Consider the following 22,829-nt stretch of genomic DNA (forward strand, 5'->3'; position numbering starts at 1 on the left):
TACACATAAAAATAAATCTTTAATTAAGAAAAAAATTACTTAAAATGGAAACATCACAGTATCTAACTACTAAACCTTAGAGGTGAGGATCTGGAATGTCAGGTAAGATTAATAGGAGTTGGGTTCACTAATTTAGTCGAACACCTGTTACTCTGTTTTCAAGTGTAGCTTCAGAACCCAAATTGCTCCAAGATGATTTTATTCCAGTTAGACCAGCAAGTATCCACATTGTAAGTTCCTTTGTTCACAGGGCCAGGGAGAACCACCCCTGCCCTTTCAAAGACTCGATGTAGCTCAAATCATGGCCCTACCAGTGTTAAGGGACTTGTGAGATGGAAACCTCACGCCGTCCATGCCTCTTCTTCCTGGTTGTTGGATGTGGAGAAGCAGAGAATCTTCCTGGTGATGGCTTGGCACCATTGCCTTTGGGTCTCTTGACAAGTCATGGCCAGGAAAGTGGGGGAGTGGCACTTTAGTCTTGTAGCTTAGCCCTTTGGGGCTTATTTACTAGATAGAACTCCCTCAAAAGTTTATGAAATGCTGAGCCTCAGGTTTCATAGACGTGTTTGTACACTAAGAATTCTGCAGCAGAATATTTTTAAACATTGGTTTTTGTAAGCTATATTTTTGTATATTTAATTGCTATTTTAAAACTTTAATGCATTTTTTTGCTAATCACTTGTTTAAAGATTAAACATGCATGTAATTGACCCAAACACATGTAAATAAAGGGCAGATTTTGAAAAACTTTGTATTATGTACTTTGAAAAACTTTGTATTATGTACTTGTCAACTTTTGCACTGATGGTCCTCTGACATGTCCTCCCAGAGTGTGGGATAAGGTTGGGCACGCTGATGAGGAAAATGCATCAGGCCACAGAGACTGCAAAGAAGCTAGACCACAGCATGCAATCCAATTGTGGTCACCAGCACTCCGGGTGGCTTGATGTTTATCAACAGTCTGCAACATTCCCAGAACTTGCCCTAACCCTAACAAAAAAAGTGAGCAGCTCTGTGCTGCTCAGCTTCAGCCCATGGCTTCACTAAGGCCACACATAACCCTGGAGCTGCCTTCAGCAACCCAGCTAGGAAGAACCTACTTAACAGCTTGCTCTCAGACTCCCAGGTCACTTTACCAGGTTGTTTTCCCTGCAGCCCATTCCTTCACTGCCCATTTGCCTTTTCCCATGCTCTGGGGGCTCACTCTCCCCTCTTACTTTCCCAGAAACACTCACAATCCTCTGCGTTGTCTCTGACCCAAATGCCCTTATGCTTTGGGGTTCTCAAAACCAGGCACTCTGAAAGCAAACTATAGGTACCCTCAGCACCTCCTGTGCCTCACCTCCTACATCCCTGAGGCTCTTCACACTGGTCATCCTCCTCCCATCTTAGTTCAGGCTACATTCTCTCTGCTCAAGGCTGCAAACCCTCCTTCCTACCTGAGTGGAAGGAGGTGGAACTTTAGACTACCAAAGAAACTACCTCAGCTGGACAGCTGAGACACGAGATGGTTCCAACAGCCATTGGAAGCAGCTCAAAGATCAGAGGTGGCTATGAGACGCAATGTGTACAGTTCTGCATATACTCCAATGAGAAGACAGCTTGGAGAAACCCACAGCTGAGAGGGGAGCTGCCAGAGGAAGTCAGTAGACAGAGCATCAAGGGAAGCAGGAGAAGCAGGTTAGGACTGGGTAGGATGAGGCCCCAAAACACCCTTTGTGTTTATAATGGGAGTTTACTAGCAGTGCATACCTATAGTCCAAGCACTTCAGAGGTGGTGGCAATCAGGTCAGAAGTTCAAAGCCAGCCTCAGGTATGCTGCTGTATTGTAAGTTTGAGGTTAGCCTGGACTGAGACATTGTCTAAAAAATTAAAGAACCCTGCCATGGAATGACATTGGGCTGAGTACAATGAGGAAAGAGGAGACAGTAAAGGGGGAGAGCGGTGCAGAATAGTACCACTCGAACCCTATTGTGACCCTGAGGCTTTCTCTTCTGAGCTTGTTTTTTCTAACACTGTGGGAACATCAATATAGGAAGACAGAACAATGCATACAGCTGCCAAATAGCCAATGTGCAGGCAACACAGCCCAGGCCAGAGTAAGTTCTCAGAAGTCATCTGAGGTGGTAGTGAGGAGTTGAGCCCTGCCACAGATGGAGAAACTTCCTGTGTGACAGGTAGGTGGAGATGGTTTTGAGGATCTCAGGAGGCTCCTTTGGTAGCACAAGTCAGCAAGAACTGCCATCCCTGCAACATCCTGTGCTGTGTGAGACCCCAGCCCAATGGCACCACAAGTCCAAATGGCCCAAAGCACATATTAAAAAGCAACTATTCCTGTGGGAATTGGAAACCATCATAGCAGGCTAGCCAGCCAAGTCTAAGCTTGAGTTCCCATGGCCCAAACCAACAAGAGCCTTCTGTTGCCCCAAAGCTGGCAGCACAAATCAGCTGAACAGCAGAAACATCCCCACCCAGAGCTTGAGGTCTCCGTTCCAGCTGCAAGGCTACTGTGGACAGGCCCTTCCTTGACTTCAGCTGCAATGCGGGCCATCTCTTAGTATATACAATAAGAAAGCAGGGAGAGCTGCTTATTATTCTGCACAGAAGAAAGGTCCAGCCCCTAATAATAATAATTCATCTCTCCACTAGTACTACCTGCCAGCATCCTGAAGGGTACCACAAGTTATTCCATAAACACCATTCTTCTGTGGTACTCAGTATAAAAGGATAAACACTCTCCTGCCCATCTGACACTTCATTTTCACCTAACTTACCCATTCCCATTGGGTCCCTAATCACCTTTCCCAAGAGAATTCTCGAAGAAGTCCTGTCTTTCCACACAGCCCTAAGAGTTAACAGTATAAATGACAGGAAGTGCCCTTCCAAAGTTCGTGTTGAGCATCAGACACAGACAACCCGACAAGTTTGCAGAACCTTGAAATAAACCATTTTCAGCATGTAAACATAAACCAGAGTGCACAGATGATCCCCAAGAGCGTGTACTGACAGAACTGCCTGGGTTCCAACACATTCCAACATGGCAAGCAGTCAGCCGCTAGCAGGAGCACAGATCCAGTGTGAGGGATGCTGGGATTCCAAAGCACCTCAGAGTAAACATCCCGAAGAACGGCTAATAAACAACAAATCTTCACACTACCTAAATGGGGAAAAAATCCTTTCTGGATGCTATGTTAGACAGAATTTTAGAAATTTATCTTGATGACTTAGAAAAATACATTTGTTTCTTGCTCTGATTTGAGGAGTACACGATCATAAAATGTGAGTCTCTTTTAAAAACAAAAACAAAAAACTGCAAGTCCACAGATGTCCCTGTGGCGAGTTTCAGGAGTCCTCTGGGTAACAGTCAGGGTATCTTCAGCAGCTCAAGGAGTGCACCAACGGCTCCAAAATAACCCTGAAAAATGACATGCCACAAGTGAGACCATTTTTAATAATTATTTTTAAATATGTATGGGGAGGGGTAGTGCATCTGAATACAGCTGCACAAAAGCCAGAGGCATCAGATTCCCTGGAGCTAGAGTGAGTTAGGTAGCTGTGAGCCACCCAATATGGTACAGAGAACCAAACTTGAGGTCCTCTTCAAGAGCACTGTGTGCGTCAGCCACTGCGCCGCGCCTCCAACCCCACAAGCTCATTTTTATGAGATAATATGATTACTATATTAAACAACACCAACATATCCTTTAACAGCTGACCCATTTGTTTCCTGAGCACAGAGAGGACATCTAGTCTGGAGAGGCCCTAAGAACTCCCTTCAGAGAAGGGCTGCATGTTGGAAATGCCCAACAGGAAGAGAGGGCACTATACAGCAGCTGAAGGAAGACAGGCTCAGCTCTGGCAAAGGTTTTGCTCTGGTTAGTTTTTTTGTCAACTTGATACAAGCTATAGTCAGGCTGAGAAGAGGACTCAATTGAGAAAATGCCTCCAATTAGAGTAGCCTGTAGGCAAGTCTATCTGTCATTTTCTTAATTAGTGACTGATGTGGGAAGACCCAGCCCACTATGGGTGGTGCCACCACTGGGTAGGTGGTCCTGGGTTCTAAAAGAAAGACTGAGCACGCCATTAGGAGCAAGTCAGTAAGCAGTGGCCAGGGATATGTAACCCGAATAAACCTTCCATCCCCAAGGTGTTTTTAGTTATGGTGTTTATCACAGCAATAAAACCCAAGCAGGTGGCTCTCCTGTCCTGGGGCAGAGGCAGGCGTTTCCAGCAACCCAAGTCTGAGGGTGAGAAGAGACATGTAAGCTTAATCACAGAGGGCGAAAGACTGAAAAGCCTGGAGGGAAGGGGGAGGCGGAAAGGGTCCATACCTCCTGGACAGGAAGGAATAAAGGTGGAAGGCGAGTTCAACAACCTGGTCTACAGAATTACTGACCAGCCAGCTACACAGTGAGACCCAGCTAAGAAAAGAAAGAGAATGAGAGAGAGAGAGAGAGAGGGAGGGAGGGAGCGAGGGAGGGAGGGAGGCAGGCTTGAAAAGAAGGCACACCGCCGGGTGGGGGTGGCACACGCCTTTAATCCTAGCACTTGGGAGGCAGAGGATCCCTGTGAGTTCGAGGACAGCCTGGTCTACAAAGTGAGTCCAGGATAGTCAAGGCTTGGCAGAGAAACCCTGTCTGGAAAAACAAAAACAAAAACAAATAAACAAAGCAAGAAGGCACACTACACCTCCACAACTGCTAAACTTGCCATGAGAGAGCAGACAAGGACCCCAGAACTACAGTAATGAGTGTGACATCAACGTACAAGTCAGAAGCCTCACTATAAGCAATGGAGCCAAGAACAAGTGGCCAAAGCTGAGCAAAAGAAAAAGTGAGCAAGCAGTGAGAACAACAAAACAGGATCCATAAACTGTGGTTACAGCCGAGCTCCCCTCATCCAAATGCTTAAATGTGCTTGGTGTACCACGTCTAATCCAAAAAGCTCAGCACTCAAAGTTTCAAAGTTGATGTGTAAATGGGGACGAGGAGATGTTATCCCAAAAATTAATTCCCTCGTTTTACCTAGCAGAAGGTTCAACTCAGCGCTGGAAAGCAGAGATTAAAGAGATTGTACAAAATTCAAACCAGCATGATCTATATACCAAGTTTCAAGTTCCAACCATGGGTACGTAGCAAGGCCCTGTTTCAAACAACAGCAAAACTGCTTAAATTTAAACTAGCTCAATACCCACCTCATTACATCGGTGAGGAATAGTTTTCAGAAATAACAATAAAAGCTCACAGCCACTGCATAGTCAGTCAGAACAGGCACTCATGGCAGCCCAGGTCAGCCCTTTAACTCTCTGCTCTTGTGTTTATGTGACAGTCCCTGGAAACAAGCCACTCACCTCGTGCTCTGAAAACAGTGCTTTCAGCTGCCCCTTGGACCAGTAATCCAGAGCATATGCCAGAAGCCGCATGGCAATTGTGTTGACTCTCAGGAAATTGCCGACAAAAACGACCTGGTTAATGTTCTGAGCACAGAAAAGCGGCAGTGAGTTCACACCCTGATTTGTTTCCCCATAAAACTACACCCAGAAGTATCATGCAGTTTTCAGCAACAACTTGACCGATGAATCAAATTCAATACAGTTGGTCCAGGTCTAATGAGATTTGATGTTCAGACAATTCTGGGCCCACCTCAAACTTGTCCCAAAGTGTACACAGAAAGACTATGAAAAAAGCTTGTATTAAATATGATAAACAGTAACACCACTACTAAGAAAAACTTAACCGTAAGCTAAAAAAAATAAGCAGAACTCCATCTATTAGATTAAGACATGCTAGGACATTAAATGAGGCACAACTTTATGTCTGTCTGGGGAAGTACTTACAGAGAGATTTAAATTGGGGCATGGGGCGGGGCACTCTGAGGGGAAAAAAAAGAAAGCCAGCTGAGCACCAGCACTCATATCTCTCTCTCTCTCTCTCTCTCTCTCTCTCTCTCTCTCTCTCTCTCTCTCTCTCTCTCTCTCTCTCTCTCTCATTCCTGTCCATCCACTTGTGATCCAGACCCTCACGTTCACACTGGCTCATGCACAAGCAACTCCTATGGCCACACCGCCACCACCATGAGTTCAAATAAGTCCTTCTTCCCCTTAGTTGCTCTTGCCAGAAATGTGGCAACAAGAAAAGGAATGCAGAGAACCTGGGAGACAGACAGCGCAGTGAGTGCCATGCTTGTTCTGCAAGCATGAGGGATGGATGACCTCAGTCAACTACCAGCACCTACGTGAGAAGCCAGACTGGCTGCACATGCCTGTAACCCCAGCATTAGGGGCTCAATACAGGCAGGTGCTGAGAGCTAGGCATCCACTTCAAGGCAGTACATGCAGTGTCCTGTTCTGGTCACACATGAGCATGGGTATGCATACCTGCACACTCACATGTACTGGGGGGAGGGGTGTGCACACAGAGACACACAGGAGAGGGAAAAGAGAAGGGAGGAAGAGAGGAAGGAGAGAAAAGAGGAATATCTCTTTCGAGAGAAAAGAAAATAGGAAAGCAACACAGAAAATTGGTACCAATGAGCTAGTGAAATGGTGAATCAGGTTAAGAAAAAACAAAACAAAACGCTTACCTCAAAGCCTAATGGCATGGGTTCAATGCCCAGAACCCACATAAAGGTAGGCCAGAACCAACTCCACAAGTTGCTCCCTAGCATCCATAAGCATCCTGTGACACATGTGCCCCACCCCCACAATAATAATAATAATAATAATAACAACAACAACAACAACAACAATAATAATAATCACATTTTAAGAGAAATTGATACTAAGAAGTGAGGCCGTTGTTGTGATTACCACTGACCGTGGTACTTGGGCCTCTGACTATGAAAGGATGTAGAGCTGTCCAGACACTGAGATCTGAATGCCAGGAACATGAAGCTAGGTAAAGTGATTCTAATTGTTATTTTGTCTTTTGTTTTTGTTTTTGTTTAAATCCCCCAGAGCTGAAGGAGTGTTCTACCACTGAGCTAAATCCCCAACCCCTTGACTCTTAATTGTTAAGAGATTAGTGCCACTACAGAGAAACCAGGGATAGATAGTACATCAAGACAACACAAAGATATCCTGAGGTTGCGACCCCACCATCAAAAGCTATAGGGCACAACAATGCACACCTATTTGAAAAATTTTCATTTAAAGACTACCTGACCAGGTGTGGTGACAAATGTCTTTAATCTCAGCAATGGGGAGATGGGCAGGTGCATCTCTGTGAGTTCAAGGCTATCCTAGTCTACAAAGTGAGTTCCAGGACAGCCAGGGCTATACAAAGAAACTCAGTCTCCAAAAAAACCAAACCAAAACAAAAACTACTAGAACAATTCAGTGACACCTTGCTCTAAAAAGGCTGCCCTGGGCAGTGTTCCTAGGTTCAGACATGCAGACACCAGAGGCCTGTCACATTGTAAATGAGGCACAACGACATCTGTAGCTGACGGAGGAGGCAGCAGGGATTCCACGAGGTACTGTTTTGCAAGCATCACAATCTCAGAGCTGGGCTGATAAGAGGATAGTTGTCTTCAGGCCAGATGTAACCAATTTCCAAAAGCTGTCTTAATACAACCTCTTTTTTTGTTTGTTTGGTTTCATTTTTTGTTTTTTCAAGACAGGGTCTCTCTGTGTAGCCTTGGCTGTCCTGGACTGTTTTGTAGACCAGGCTGGCCTCGAACTCACAGCGATCCGCCCACCTCTGCCTCCAGACAGAGTGCTGGATTAAAGGTGTGCGCCACCATGCCTGGCTTAACATAATCTCTGGCATGAGCACAAACACAAACCCACTAAGTAAATAAATGTTTTTTGGTTTTTTTAAGATTCAAGAGTTATGGAGTCAGAGTTTTTACCAAGGCTCCAGAAAGCTACTGGGGCCAAACATGTGGCACAGGGCTGAATTCCCTACTAGGAGGCTCCAAGAGGCAACTCTGTGGAGGAGTTAAGGTGAAGTCTAAATTGTAATGTAAACTTTAAAATACTGGAGATGTCAAGAACATGGGGTATTTGCCAAGGAAAACTACAGACTCCATGTGAAGTCAGCTCAAGAGAAAAACTACAATTGCCACCAGCAGTAGCTAAGAAGAACCATGAAAGCCTGCTAGAGCCTAAATGATGCCATCGTGGGTGCTGGGCACAGAGCTGCAAAGGCTGACATTTACCCTAGTCTGTTACATAGCCTGGAACTTCCTTGCTATGCTCCTGTTTCTCCCTTATGGAATGGAAGTTGTACTTTGGATTTTGATTTTTTTTATAGAAGCTCATCATTATAAGATTATGGTAAGTCTCAAAATGAACTTTGTTTTGCTTTGGTTTTTTTTGTTTTGGTTTTTTGTTTCTGTTTTTGTTTTTCGAGACAAGGTTTCTCTGTGTGTAGTCTTGGCTATCCTGGACTCGCTTTGTAGACCAGGCTGGCCTCGAACTCACAACGATCTGCCTGCCTCTGCCTCCAGAGTGCTGGAATTAAAGGCGAGCACCACCACACACAGCATGTTTTGCTTTGTTTTTTAAGACAGATTTTTCACTGTGTAGTCCCAGCTGGTCTGGAACTCACACTGTAGACCAGGCTAGCCTGGAATTCAGAGATCTGCCTACCTCTGCCACCTGAGTGCTAGGATTAAAGGTGTGAATCTCAAAGTCCAGCTTCAGAACCAAGTCGCCTGACTCAAGTAAATAACGCCCTTCATATATAAGCAACTAAATTCGGTGGGCCACAAAGGCACAAAAGTAAGTTGGAGATTTGAGGGAGAAAAAGAAAAGAAAATCTGATGGAGGTTCAGTGGAAGCAGAAATAGATGATAATGAGGAACATCTGTAATGTGAGAGACAGACTCTGCTGACACAGAAGGGTACATGTACTCTGCACGAGGAGAAGATAGTAAGACAAAGGGTACGGAGTTCGATTTAATGTGAGGTGTTTAGGTGACAAACTGACAAGGATAAGCTTGAGATGGCAATACTGACTGTCAGCATAACTGGAGCAGGAGGCAGCCAGAGCATCAGTGAGGCCCCCCCTTGGCTGGTCTAGGAGGGCATTCCAAGAGGGGTAATCGAGAAAGGAAGGAAGACATTGCCTTGGCGTGGGGAACACCATCCTACACTGAATGAAACGGACAAAAGGAAAATGCCAGCTGGACACCGCACTCCTCTGTGCTTCCAGGCACATCCAGATAGAAGCACCTCACCCTCTGCCGCCAGCAGCTACTCCTCCCATCAACCTTCTCTACAGTGACGCCCTGGGAGCCTAAGAAATCCTATTCCTAAGTCACTTTTGTCAGGGATTTGGTCATGGCAAGGAGAGAGTAACTAACGTAAAAGAGGACATGACCCGAAGAAGCAAAGGTATGTGACAGCTAAAAACAATTCGCCTTCATCTGTGAACCAAGAAAGTAAGTCTTACAGCTGTCTGATAAAGTCTACCTGAAATTCCACCCCCAACAACAGTAAAGCTGTCCAGGCATTAACGCTACAGATGCTCTGAACGGGCATGCCCCTATGCAAAACTTCTCAGCAATCTGCCAGTATTCATAAGCACAACCATAACGTAGGATCATAAGGTTCCCTCCCAAATAAGCCCTGTATCAACAATAAAACAGCCAAAGAAAAGGGTCATACTTCAAAATACTTACCACAGTCACCACTTCCAAGAAACCAAATGCCCAGCTCTATGTGAATAATTTATGACAAAATAAGAATCTGATCAAATATACAGTCATGACCTAGGGAGACAGCTTAGTCAGTAAAATGCTTCCCATGCAAATGTGAGGGGAATCCAGCCCAAGAAAGCAGGGGCAGCAGCAAGTTTGTAATGCCACAGTGGGGAGGCAGAGACAGTCAGATCCCAGAGACTCACAGGCCACCCAGGCCATTTCAAGCAGTGAGAGACCTTGTCTCAAAGCCAGGTATGGTGCACACACCTTTAATCTCAGCATTAGGGAGGTAGAGACAGCAAAGATCTCTAGTAGTTTCAGGCCAACCTGGTCTCCATAGCCAGAGAAGAAGAAAGAAGAAAGAAGAAAGGAGAAGGAGAAGAAGTTGTTGTTGAAGTTGGGTAGTAGTGGTGCACAGCTTTAATCCTAGCACTTGGAAGGCAGAGGCAGGTGGATCTCCAATTTTGAGGCCAACCTGGTCCACAGTGAGTTCCAGGACAGCCAGGATTACACAAAGAAACCCTGTCTCAAAAAGTCAAACAAACCAACAAGGTAGACAGAACCTGAGGAATACACTGTAGGTTTTCCTCTAACCTTCACACTTGCACACACAAACACATGCACTCACACACACACACAATGCAGCCACAAACCATACATTTCAGTTAAAAAGATGTATGCACACCAACTAAAAAATTTTAAAATACTTAAGCACAAGAGAACATGCAATAAAGGAAAAAAAATAATGTTATTCAAATGAAGAAAGATGGAATTTTAAAAATTGGTATACAGTATCTTCTAAATTAAAATTTAGACAAATCTTTTTGAGTATTGAGGTCTCCTATTAAGGCACATGTCTATATTATTTAGAGAGTAATTGTAAACCAAGTGTGTACATAGGGACAAGCCATACGGCTACACCAACTGGATCCTAGACACTTTGCCTAAGGGCAGCCCATTCTTGGTTCTTTCATAGCCCTGTACAATGCTGCTTGACCTGAATGCTACAAGGCAGCACTGTAAAGAAGCTGAAAGCACGAAGACAGCTCTGCTGAGGTGAGGGGAGCTAAGGTGGCCTTCCTCTGACCGCTCAGTCTTCTCCCAGCTTCGTGGCTTCCTGTGGATCCCTTTCCACACCTCAACAGCAGCCAATACACACAGCATCTAGACCCGGCATTGTTACCCATCATTCACCCCACCCCAGCTCAACACTGTCCTTCTTCCTGGCTCCCTCTACAGTTTCCCCAAAAGAAGCCATTCACCTCTAGCAACAGTGTTTATCTTCAGGAAGAGAAAAGGGGGAGGGGCAATCAACCAAGAGGAATCTGTTTCTCACGAGTGTGAAGTTTGTGTTTGAAGTCTACCCCATGTAACTACATTTGGGCCATTGTAAGAAGACAGTGTACGGTCGAGGTAGGGCCGTTTCCTTAGGGTAACAGAACAACATCATGTCCCCTTACTTCATTCAGGGCACACATTCTTGCTATGGAGCCAATGTTGTTGGTGATGGTGATCAAAGTTGCTCTGGCAAGGTCCTCCTTACTGGCAGCCTCTCTCTTCTCTTTGCTCATCATGTTTCCAAAACTGTAGTGAAGGAAAAAACATTCCAGCAACACAATCCAAAAGAACTTCAATGTGACTTTACTACAATAAAATGACTTTACAGCAAGTCTTTCCACCTTTTATTACAGAGTGATGGGAGCATCCACTGAAGGTACTCTAAATGAGCAGGCCTTCTACTAAAATTCAACTCTGGTTCCAGACAGTTCCCTATGCAAGCAGCATCCAGCAGAGCCACCGAAAGGCAACACTACCTGATCTGCCACCAGAGAGACACCTCTTATCAGCAGGTCATCGCTACTATACAACTGTTCCACTCAGATGGTCACAGTCATATCTAATATAGAAAATTCATTTTATCAGCCCAAAGTACAGAACAGCTGAGTTCCAGTGAGCTACTGAAGTTCCAGGCTGCCCTAGAAAGTAAATAAAAGACTTCAAATGCCTTGACCAGTAGAAGTGCTACATCAGTAACTGTGACCCAAACCCAAGAACAAAAATAAATACTGCAAATAAAACACAATCATAGAGTTTACTCAGTGCTTGTTATTTAGCAAGTACTTGCACATGAATGCCTTTTCTAATATTAAAAACCAAGTGCTCTGCTGTGCATGGTGCTCTACACCTTTAATACCAGCACTCAGAAACAGGTACATCTCTTAAGAGTTCAAAGCTGGACGGGTGATGGTGACACACGCCTTTAATCCCAGCACTTGGGAGGCAGAGGCAGGAGGATCGCTGTGAGTTCAAGGCCAACCTGGTCTACCTAGCAAGTTCCAGGCCAGCCAGGGCTACACAGTGAGACCTTGTACCAGAAACAAAACAAGTCAAAAACAAAACAAAACAAAAAAACCAAAAACAAACAGAAAACAAACACATGTTCTCTAACACAAAACCAACAAACAAAGAACCCAAAAAACAGTAATTACATACCTAAGGGGGAATGGAAAAATGGTTCAGTGTAAGAGCACTAGCTGCTCTTCCACACGACCCTTTCAATTCCCAGAACCCACATGTCAGTTCACAGCAGTCTCTAATTTCAGTCCCAAGAAATCTGATGCCCTCTCTGGCCTCCATGGGCATCTTGCACACAAATGGTGCACAGATATAAATTCAGGCCAAAAGCTCATACACATAAAAGTAATTATTTTTTAAAATTACATAAACAAAATTAAGAAAGTCCCATGCTGAGCATGATGGCACAGGCCAGCATCTCAGCACCTGAGAGACCAAGGCAGACCTGCCGGGGCCTCACAGTAAAATTCTCTCATAAATGGAAAAATAATTTTAATTAGCAAGAGGCTTCAACAGACATATTCCTTAAATAATAAACAGAAAAACAAAACTTAAGATCATAATAAGCTGGGGACTGGTGGCACACCTGTTATTTCCAACAGTCAGGAAGCTGACATAGGAGGATTACAAATTCAAGGCCACTCTGGCCTCTGTAGAGGAGAGACAAAGGCTCCACCAAAGAAAAGTAAAGACCCAGAAGTAAAGATGAATAGAAAATTCAGGAAGCAGATAAGAGAAACTGGAAGCTTCAAGGAGCTACAATGGATGGACTGTCTGTGTGTCCTTACTGTAGCAGCCTCGACTGTCAGTGAGCATCAGGTGAGCCCTGCCTGCCTGACGTCTGGCTCTGGGATTCCCAGGGCTCTCTTTCCTTACACTTTGCTGCTACGACAGCTTCTAAGTGCAGGTTGCCTTTGTGCAGTGTTGATAATACAGTTTTAACCATTGGCATGGGAAAATGAAGTTACTAAAGCAGTTTATAAAACAGGGTAGAGGGATTATTAAACAAAAAGACAAAGAGTTAATCTCTCTCTCTCTTTTTTCTTTTTCTTTTTTGTTTTTTTTTAGGTTTTTCGAGACAGGGTTTCTCTGTGTATCCTTGGCTATCCTGGAGTTGCTTTGCAGACCGGGCTGGCCTCGAACACAGAGCAACCCACCTGCCTCTGCCTCCCAAGTGCTGGGATTAAAGGCGTGGGCCACACTACACCCGGTTGAGTTAATCTCTCTTAAATTGCTGGGGCTGTAAAATGGTGTGGTCACATTGGAAAGTAGTCTAGTAGTTCCTCGAAAGACTAAACATAAAGTCACTAACTATGCAGTACAGCAAATTCATTCCTAGATAGAGACCAAGAAGATTAAAGCAAGGCATAGTGACACATGCCTTTAACTACATGACTCTGGAGGCATAGGTAGACTGTTCTTGAGTTTGAGGCCAGCCTGGTCTATATAGTGAGTTCCAGGATAGATAGGCTAGAGAAACCCTTTAAAAAATAAAAAAATAAAAAGACAAAAATAAAAAAAGAGAAAAAAAATTAAAACATGTCCCTACAAAGCCGAGAGTGGTGGCACACACCTTTAATCTCAGCACTTAGGAGGCAGAGGCAGAGGCAGAGGCAGGCAGGAGGATCTCTGTGAGTTCGAGGCCGCCTAGTCTACAAAACGAGTTCTAGGACAACCAGGGGTATAACACAGAGAAAACCTGTCTCAAAAAAACAAAACATGTCCATACAAAGACAAGTACACAGGTCTTCAGCATTGTTCCTACTCATGCCATCCAGAAAAAAATGGAAACACCTAATGTTTATTAACTAATATATAAAATATAGTATATTCACAAAACAGATTGCTCAACAATAAAAAGTAATTCTGTAAATATTGCACCAAGTGACAAGAAGCTGGTCATGACAGATCATACTGTATGATACGAAATACATGATATGTTCAGAGTAAAATCCAATAGAGACAGAAGAAAAGCAGTTGGGGCAAGCACATGGGGCTCACAGCCATCTAATAAGGATCTGATGCCTCTTCTGGAATCAGGTGCACACGCAGATAAGAGTACTCATAAATAAAATAAGTAACTAAATCTTTTTAAAAGTATTTTTAAAGCTGGGCATGGTGGTGCACGCCTTTAATCCCAGCATTTTAATCCCTGGCAGAGGCAGGCGGATTGCTGTGCATTCGAGACCAGCCTGGTCTACAAAGCAAGTCCAGGACAGCCAAGGTTAACACAGAGAAACCCTTGTCAAAAAACCAAAAAAAGAAAAAAGTATTTAAAAAAAAGAAAGAAAGAAAGAAAAGCAGATTGGGAAAGGGATGAATTTAAGACTAACGGCCAAGGGCTTCAAAGTTTCTTTCTGAAATGATAAAAAAATGTTCTGAAATTGAATTATAATAATAATTGCAAAATTTGGTAAGCATACAACAAAGCACTAAAATATACATTTTAAAAAGACAAGTACTTGTGTATAGTATAACAAGCCTCCAATTCACTATGAAGCAGACAATGATCTCCTTGATCCTCCTGTCTCAACCCCAGGACTAGGATTACAGGCATGTACCATATCCAGTTTATACAGTGCTGAGGAGCATATATGTACTACTACAGGGCTTCATATACACGAGTATGCACTCTACTAACTGAACTACATCTTCAGCCTCAAATTATATAATTTCAACAGGCAACTTTATAAATTACATTTCAATCAAACTGTTTAAAATAAAACATAACCAATAGATTTTACTATTATATTTCTTACTACGTACATACGCCCTTACCTTGAAGCCACAGCCCAGCCTGGCAATCCAAACCTCTCATAGTCTCCTCCATAAATGTCTCGAACTAATTTGTCCACTTTGGTGCTATCCCCACGAGACGCCATCTCAAGAGCTTCTTCAAAAGTGCTACAGCCAGTAAGAAGACAGCAGAGACCAAAGAAAGTTCCACCTCCAAGACTATGATTAAAAGCAAACAATGGGATGTAAGACTTAGGAACCCCAAACAGTGTCCATGCCCCAGTTAAATCATGCACAATACCAGTAAAGTAAGTTTGCAAGAAGACAGAAATACAAGTGCCTCATAAAACATAAAATGCATATATCCACATGAACCAACAAAGGAGAAAAAAATATATACACCCATGTCCCTGTACGTGTTCCCAGTGCAGTCTACCACTGCCAAGTACGGCAAGTGGCAGGCACACATAAGGAAAGCCTACATACCCAGTGTCATGCTGGCGCCTGCTTTCTGTCTTCAAATGCAAAATGACATCTCAAGTCCTTCAAGCACCTATCATCCTAATCCACAAGACTCTGCTACTGACACCCATTTTCCACTAAACTGCTCTCATTTGTTGGCTAAAACTTATTAGGTAAATGGTTATTCAAATCCTCAGTTCCTGTTTTCCTCAAGTAACCCCTGAGCCTTAACCAAAACATTCATTCTCTTTCATCTAATCCTCACTTTCAAATCACTTTTCTAGTTATCTGTACCTCAACTTCTAGATCCAAACTGCCTTAGATACTTTTCTGTTGCTGCGATAAGACATCATGACCTGCTGGGCGTGGTGGCGCACGCCTTTAATCCCAGCACTCGGGAGGCAGAGGCAGGCGGATCGCTGTGAGTTCGAGGCCAGCCTGGTCTACAAAGCGAGTCCAGGACAGTCAAGGCTACACAGAGAAACCCTGTCTCGAAAAACCAAAAAAAAAAAAAAAAAAAAAAAAAAAAAAAAAAAAGACATCATGACCAAGGCGACCTATAGAAGAAGTTTATTTGGGGCACACAGTTTCAGTGCTGGAGTCCATGACCATCATGGTGGGCACATGACAGCAGCGAAGCATGGCACTGGAGCTAAGAGCTCATATCTTGAGACAAAACCAGAAGGCAAAGAACACTAACTGGGAACAGCCTGAGCTTTTGAAACTTCGAAGTCCACCCCCAGTGACACAGCTCCTCCACTAAGGCCACCTTTCCTAAACCTTCCCAAACATTTCTACCAACTGGGGACCACACCTATGGAAGGCGTTCTCACTCAAAACCACCACATTCCCACTCCCTAGCCCCCACAGGCTTGTAGCCATATCACACGCAAAATGTATTCAGTCCTCCTTCCAAAGTTCCCATAGTATTTCAGTCAAGCATTTCAAAGCCCATGCATGTCTCTTCTGAGACTCAAGGTAATCTTTTAACAGTAACTCCATGTAAAAGCAAAAGCAAAAAGCAAATGATGTACTTCCAACATATGTGGCACAGAATAGGTACATTACCATTCCAAATAGAAGATGAGGGACATGGAGGAAATACTGGACTAAGGCAAGACTGAAAACCAGCAGGGCAAGTCCCAAATCCTCTCTCTCCAATGGCAAAGTCTTAAGACGGCTGTCTCCTCCCAGGCCTGCTGACTGTAACACCTACACCTCCCACACCCCAGTTCAACACAATGTCTGTAGCTCTCCTTGGTTGGTATCCCATGGCTCTGGCATCTCCAACACCTTTACAGCTTCACACAATGGCCTCTCGGGGCCTCCATGCAGGGCCTCCCTGCCACATGCCCGGCCTTGGAGGTTCTCCTTCACCATGGAGGAAGAACCCACACCCCTTTGCACATATAGCCTTCGTGATTCTAAAGTCAGAACCATGTGCTAACTGGCAAACTGGCTGCCTGCTGGGATGAGGCCTGGGCCTCTTCTTGAGCTATATTTGCAGTTTTCCTTTGTTGTTGTTTTTAAGAGCAGAACATTCCTCCAGCATTTCCTTTATACAAGTTGAAAGCTTAGCTGGGTAGTACCTTGCCCTGAGGGTACCCCTCCCTTGTTTTATTTTCTATCAGACCTCTCTTTATCTTTTGGTGCAGGCCTCCACTGTACTGAACATTAAATTACCTGATGCTATTTTTCCACTTCAAACTTACATTTTCTATTTTTTTTCTCAATTGTTCCTTTGCACTGTAGATCTGCATAACAGCTACCACTAATAACCACATGACACAGTATTAGGCAGTCTTGAAATCTTCTCAGCCAAAAAAAATAAGCCATTATTTTTCAATTTTGCCTCAGGCAACTTTTTAGGACAAAGGCAGAAACTTGCCAAAATATCACAAGAACGATCTACAGCCCAGTTCCCCTCTGAAACATTTTTTGCTTTTTGGCTGTTTGAGACAGGGTCTCTCTATACAGGATTTCTCAACCTGTGAGTTACAACCCCTTTAGAGGTTGAACAACCCTTTCACAGGGGTAGTCTAAGACCATTGAAAAACAAATGTTTGCATTATGGTTCATAACAGTAGCAAAGTTACAGTTATGAAGTAATAACAAAAATAATTTTATGGTTGGGGTCACCACAACATGAGGAACTGCATTAAAGGGTCGCCCTTAGGAAGGTTGAGAACCACTTCTATCTATCTATCTATCTATCTATTTATTATGTATGCAGTATTCTGCCTGCATGTACACCTGCAGGACAGAAGAGGGCATCAGATCAGAGTGTAGATGGTTGTGAGCCACCATGTGGTTGCTGCAAATTGAACTCAGGACCTCTGGAAGAGCAGTCAATGCTCTTAACCTCTGAGCCATCTCTCCAGCCTGAGAACCACTTCTATACAGTCCTGGCAACCTGAAACTCACTTTATAGACCAGGCTGGCCTTGAATTCAGATACCCTCCTGCCTCCTGAGTGTTGGGATTAAAAGCATGTACCACTATACCTGACTCTCTCTCAAAGCTGCTGAGCTGGCATTCATGGTCAAGACTGCTCTTAACACTACTGTCTTCCAAACTCCTACTAGGATGGCCTCATTCATCCCTGCTTATAGCATTGAACTACTTCCCTAAAGTCCACATTATTACTCTAAACAACAGCATGGTCGTACCTGTTATAACAATAGCCTACTCCCTGGTACCAATTCCTGTGGTAAGGGCACCATGACCAAGACAACTTATGGAAGTTTATTGGGGACTTATGACTGAGAGTCCATGGCCATCACGGTGGGAGCATGACAGCAGGTAGACAGGTTTGGCACTGGAGCAGGAGCTGAGAGTTCACATCTTTAGACACACCATGAAGCAGAGAAAGCTAACTAGGAATGGCTTCAGCTTTTAAAACCTCAAAGCCCACCCCAGTTAACACACCTCCTCCAACAAGGCCCCATTTCCTAATCTTTCCCAAAAATGTCCACCAAGTGGAAGCTAAGGATTAAAATATATGAGGCCTATGGGAGCCATTCTCATCCAAACCACCACACACACCATCCCATGACCATCCCTTGCTGTATGGCCATCCCTGGACACCTCATACCATCCCCTGGTATGAATGCACGCATGCACATACTAACGCATATATATGCATGTATATGTACAAAGTCTACAGGTTTCAAAGGCAGGACCTTCTCAAGCCTTCTCTTCCAAAGGGCTTCCTGGCTAACTTCAGCTGCTTTATACATGCACACCATAAACTATGGATGCAATGAGTCTGTTGAAGCAACACTGTTAACACAATAATAAAAACCCTAAGCAAAAGCAACAACAACAACCACCAAAAACAAACAAACAAACAAACAAACAACAACAACAAAAACCCCTAAGCAAAAGAGATTAGCAGAGGCCATGGTATTAGAATGTTTAAAGAGAAGCAACATGTGCTTGCAATTTCAAAAACTTTAAATCTTTCACATAATTTTAATGGGTGCTATAGGTGTAGTTCTGCAATATCCAAAAACAACCATAGCAAGTATAAACAATGACTACAGAAAGGATTTACCTGGTACCTGTGACCCTCTTATAATTATCTTTGGAATACACTGCTAAGATGCTAACCCCTGAGCCGATGTTCACCAGAAGTAGAGGGTATGGATTTTTCAAATCAAATGGTAACTTCTGACATTTTTCAGAATCAGCAGGGTTTTCAAAATAATAGCACTGTGACCGCCCATTGAATCCAACGGAGTCAATGTACAAAATTCCTTTTATTAAGCAATCTAGTTCATCCAGTTTTCGAAGTTGAAGATCACCTATCTGTAATAAAAGAATAATGTAATTAGACTTTCTAATAAGCCAACAATTTTTTTTTGTTGTTGTTCTGTACTTTTTTTTTTTTTAAACAAAGTCCCATTGTAACTCTTGCCCTTGCTTACTAAGTGCTAGGACAACAGATGTGAGCACATCTGGCAACTAACAGAAACTTTTAAAAATTCCATTTAAAAATACATTTCTACTCTGAAGGAACCATAAAAGTGTGCCCTCAGATATGCAGCTTTTGTATACACTCTGTAGAGCACATCTGGAGACAGGGAAAAGAATGGATCACCAAGATAAACTCTGGTTCCCACAGACCCAAATAGTCTACATACAAATCACTGTAAGCAAAAGTCACAAGTGAGCAACAGAAAACAGGACCTCTGCTGCCTGGGACAGTGAAAAGGGGATGCAGTGCAGGCCATGGCTTCTGAGAATACCTGGCAACAATGGCAGAATCCATAAAGACTGACTTGCTGGGATGAAAAGATAGTTCCATTGGTAAAGTTTTTGTAACCCAAGCAAGAGGGCCTGAGTTCCATTTCTACACAATCATAAAAAGCTGGGTGTGGTGACACACATCTGTAATCTCCAGTGATGGGAAGGTATAGGCAGGGGGAGTCCCTGGGGCTTCCTGGCCAGATGGCCTAGACTCATTAAGGAGAGCATGTGGAAGCTCCTGAACATCAATACCAAAGCTGACCTGTGGACTCCACGTAAGTGAGCACACACTAAAGGCATGTGAATATTCTTTCTCTGTCTCTGACACTCTCACTCACACACACACACACACACACACACACACACACACACACACACACAAATTACCATCTATCTTCCAAAGAAACCATCTAAAGTTATCTAGTAGTACCAAAGAAACCACACCTACTTAATAACCTGAAGCTGAGGATATAATTCAATGGTAGTGTTCACCTAGTACGCCCTGGGTTCAAATCCCAGTTTAAAACAAAAACAGCCTACCTAAACTTAAAGTGTCCAAGAAAATAAGATTTAAAGTCAAACACAGCGGCACATCCCTGTAATCCCTATGCTCAGAAGGGAGGAAGCATGGGAGTTCAAGGGAGTCTCAACTACATGAGAACTCCAGCTCGAAAGAAAGAAATGACAGTATTTCTTACTATCTATCTGGCCATGGTTACAGCATTTTGAAGAGTGAAGCTTAGTACCATCACAGTTTAAATCCTTTCATCAACTTGAATTCCTTTCAGAGAATAGGAAATACAGCAACACTACCTAAGCAGGGAAAATGTCAAAACATGTTTAGTCAAATCAGAAACTTTTTATAAACCATAACTGGATTTATCTATTTTACAATCAAGTTTGTGTGTGTGTGTGTGTGTGTGTGCGTGCATAGCTACTTAAGATACAGAAGCTTTTCACGGTAATTCTGGAGAATGGCTGACTCATTTGAATGCTGACTAGAACATTCTAATACAACATTACCAGTGATACCTCACATCACCAAAGAACCTAATTCTGTCACAAACCACACTCCTCTTTATGCAACACCTATTCAATTATATTTATACTCAATATATTCCAATCTATTGTAAGCAACAAAAAAAGTTAACCTCAGATGAGTTCTTAATCAATTACTAATTAGAAATACTAAGTTCTCTTCTAACCAAACCTGTCCCCTTTAGATGTTTATCACTGTCACTCTATCTGGACAGTCTCTCTCTCTCTCAAGGTAATTCAACACTGTGTGTCAGCATTTTCACTTCTACGCTAAATACCACTGGTAGACAAATATCTGAATCCAAGTAGTTTTTGACATCAAATGTCAAACCAATTTCTCCTTTCATCATTCCCAGAATTGTCATTCTGAAACATCCTACGGTGCTACTGTTCCTAATGACTCTCAGCCCAGAGGCCATACCAAATGACTCCATCTACTACTAATCCAACTTACTCAGAATCTAAGGTTAATAACAAGAGACAAATTCAGTATCAAGAAACAGTGCCAGGCATGGTGGCATACATCTTGAATCTCAGTACTCAGGAGACAGAGGCAAGTGGATCTCTGTGTGAGTTTGAGACCAGCTTGATCTACAGAGCTAGTTCCAGGCCAACTAGGGCTACATAATGAAACTGTCTCAAAAAGGAAAAATCTAATTCACATTTTAAAAGAAAACCAATTAAAAGATTATTATAGATAACTATATTTCAATCCTAATACACAAAGTCATAGGCATTTAATTTTATATGCTGTGTGTGTGTGTGTGTGTGTGTGTGTGTGTGTGTGTGATATGTGCACATGTGTAATGGGTGAATATATGTGGAGTCTGGAGGTCACCATCAAGTCTTCCTCAATAGCTCTCATCTTTTGACTGACTGGCCAGCCGTTTCTGCTCCCTGCACTAAGGCCACAGGCACACAATCAGCTTTCTTTCCTTCAAAAAAAAAAAAAATTATTATGTATACAGTGTTTTGCCTGCATGTACACCTGCACACCAGATCTCATTATAGACGGCTGTGAGCCACCATGCAGTTGCTGGAAACTGAACTCAGGACCTTTGGAAGAGCAGCCAGTGCTCTTAACCTCTGAACCATCGTTCCACCACTACCACCACCCCGCCTTTTTTTAATTAATAACTTTCTTTTTAATGTGCACTGGTGTTTTGCCTGCATGTATGTCAGTATTAGAGTATTGGATCCTCTACAACTGGATTTACAGAGAGTGATGAGCTGCCATGTGAGTGCTGGGAACTGAACCCAGGTCCTCTGGAAGAGCAGCCAAGGGCTCTTAACCTCCGAGCCATCTCTTCAGCCCCCACACTCAGCTTTCTAATGTGGGTGCTAAAGATTCAAACTCAGGTCCTCATGCTTGAGAGGTAGGCACTTTATCCACAGAGCAACTTTCAAAACCTTCATTCCATGCAGTTTTCATTACAACTTGGGAATTTGAAAAGGAGAAATCCAACTGTCTAAGGACCTATTCGTTTGTTTGTTTGTTTGTTTTTGGGGTTTTTTTTTTGCTTGTTTTTTGAGAGAGGGTTTCTCTGTGTAGCCTTGGCCATCCTGGACTCACTTTGTAGACCACGCTGGCCTCGAACTCACAGAGATCCACCTGCCTCTGCCTCCCAAGTGCTGGGATTAAAGGCGTGCGCCACCACGCCTGGTTCAAAGGACCTATTCTTAAAATACAAAATCCAGTTTGCACTCTTTCCTTGGATTCCACAATTGAGGTCTGTTAATGGCCTGAATGGATTTCAAATATGTTGCAATAGGGCCTCTATAGTCTTGGAAATAGAAGTCTTCTCCACCTACCTATCAAGTATGACCCAGAACTACACTATCAGCTGTGACCCACTGGGAGACTCTCACAAAGGAGAACTTACTAATGCACTCCTCACCTGAATCCACAGATGGAAAAAAAAAACCCTAAAAGCCAGCAAGCAACAACAAGGCCTATATAGTGACACACGCAGAGGAAAGGAACGAGGAATAAAGAGTGTTGGAGGGCTAGAGAGACGGCTCAGAGGTTAAAAGCACTGCCTACTCTCCCAGAGGTCCTGAGTTCAATTCCCAGCAACCACATGGTGGCTCACAACCATCTATAATGTGATCTGAAGCATTCTTCTGGCCTGCAGGTATAAATGCAGGCAGAACACTGTATACATAATAAAAAATAAATCCTAAAAAAAAAAAAAACAAACAAAAAAATAAACAAACAAAAACCGAGTATCAGTTGTTTTTAATTGTTCTTGAGTTCTCTCACTAGCCATCACCAAGTTTTATGTGTAACCTAACATCCTTTTAGACTAACAGCTAAAACCTTTGGAATATATTAATAAA

The 22,829-nt window shown here is 43.3% G+C and overlaps 1 protein-coding gene across 6 annotated transcripts in view; it reads right to left on the reverse strand.

Moving 5' to 3' along the window:
- Positions 1 to 22,829, reverse strand: part of PANK2 (pantothenate kinase 2) — a 38,138-nt gene continuing 15,309 nt past the window's right edge. For 2 of the 6 annotated variants that reach the window (XM_084776872.1, XM_084776871.1), the window contains exons 2-5: positions 14,782 to 14,958; positions 11,109 to 11,232; positions 5,351 to 5,476; positions 1 to 3,415 (exon numbers count right to left, since the gene is read on the reverse strand). In XM_084776872.1, the coding sequence (XP_084632998.1) occupies positions 3,365 to 3,415; positions 5,351 to 5,476; positions 11,109 to 11,232; positions 14,782 to 14,885 (405 nt within the window). In that variant the 5' untranslated portion in view covers positions 14,886 to 14,958 and the 3' untranslated portion in view covers positions 1 to 3,364. Of the gene's footprint in view, positions 3,416 to 5,350; positions 5,477 to 11,108; positions 11,233 to 14,781; positions 14,959 to 18,756; positions 19,011 to 22,829 lie in introns of those variants that run through there. The other 4 variants (XM_084776869.1, XM_084776873.1, XM_084776870.1 and 1 more) reach the window with 4 other exon arrangements.

This window comes from Acomys minous (genome assembly GCF_964271855.1).
Source record: "Acomys minous genome assembly, chromosome: 3".
Lineage (NCBI taxonomy): Eukaryota > Metazoa > Chordata > Mammalia > Rodentia > Muridae > Acomys > Acomys minous.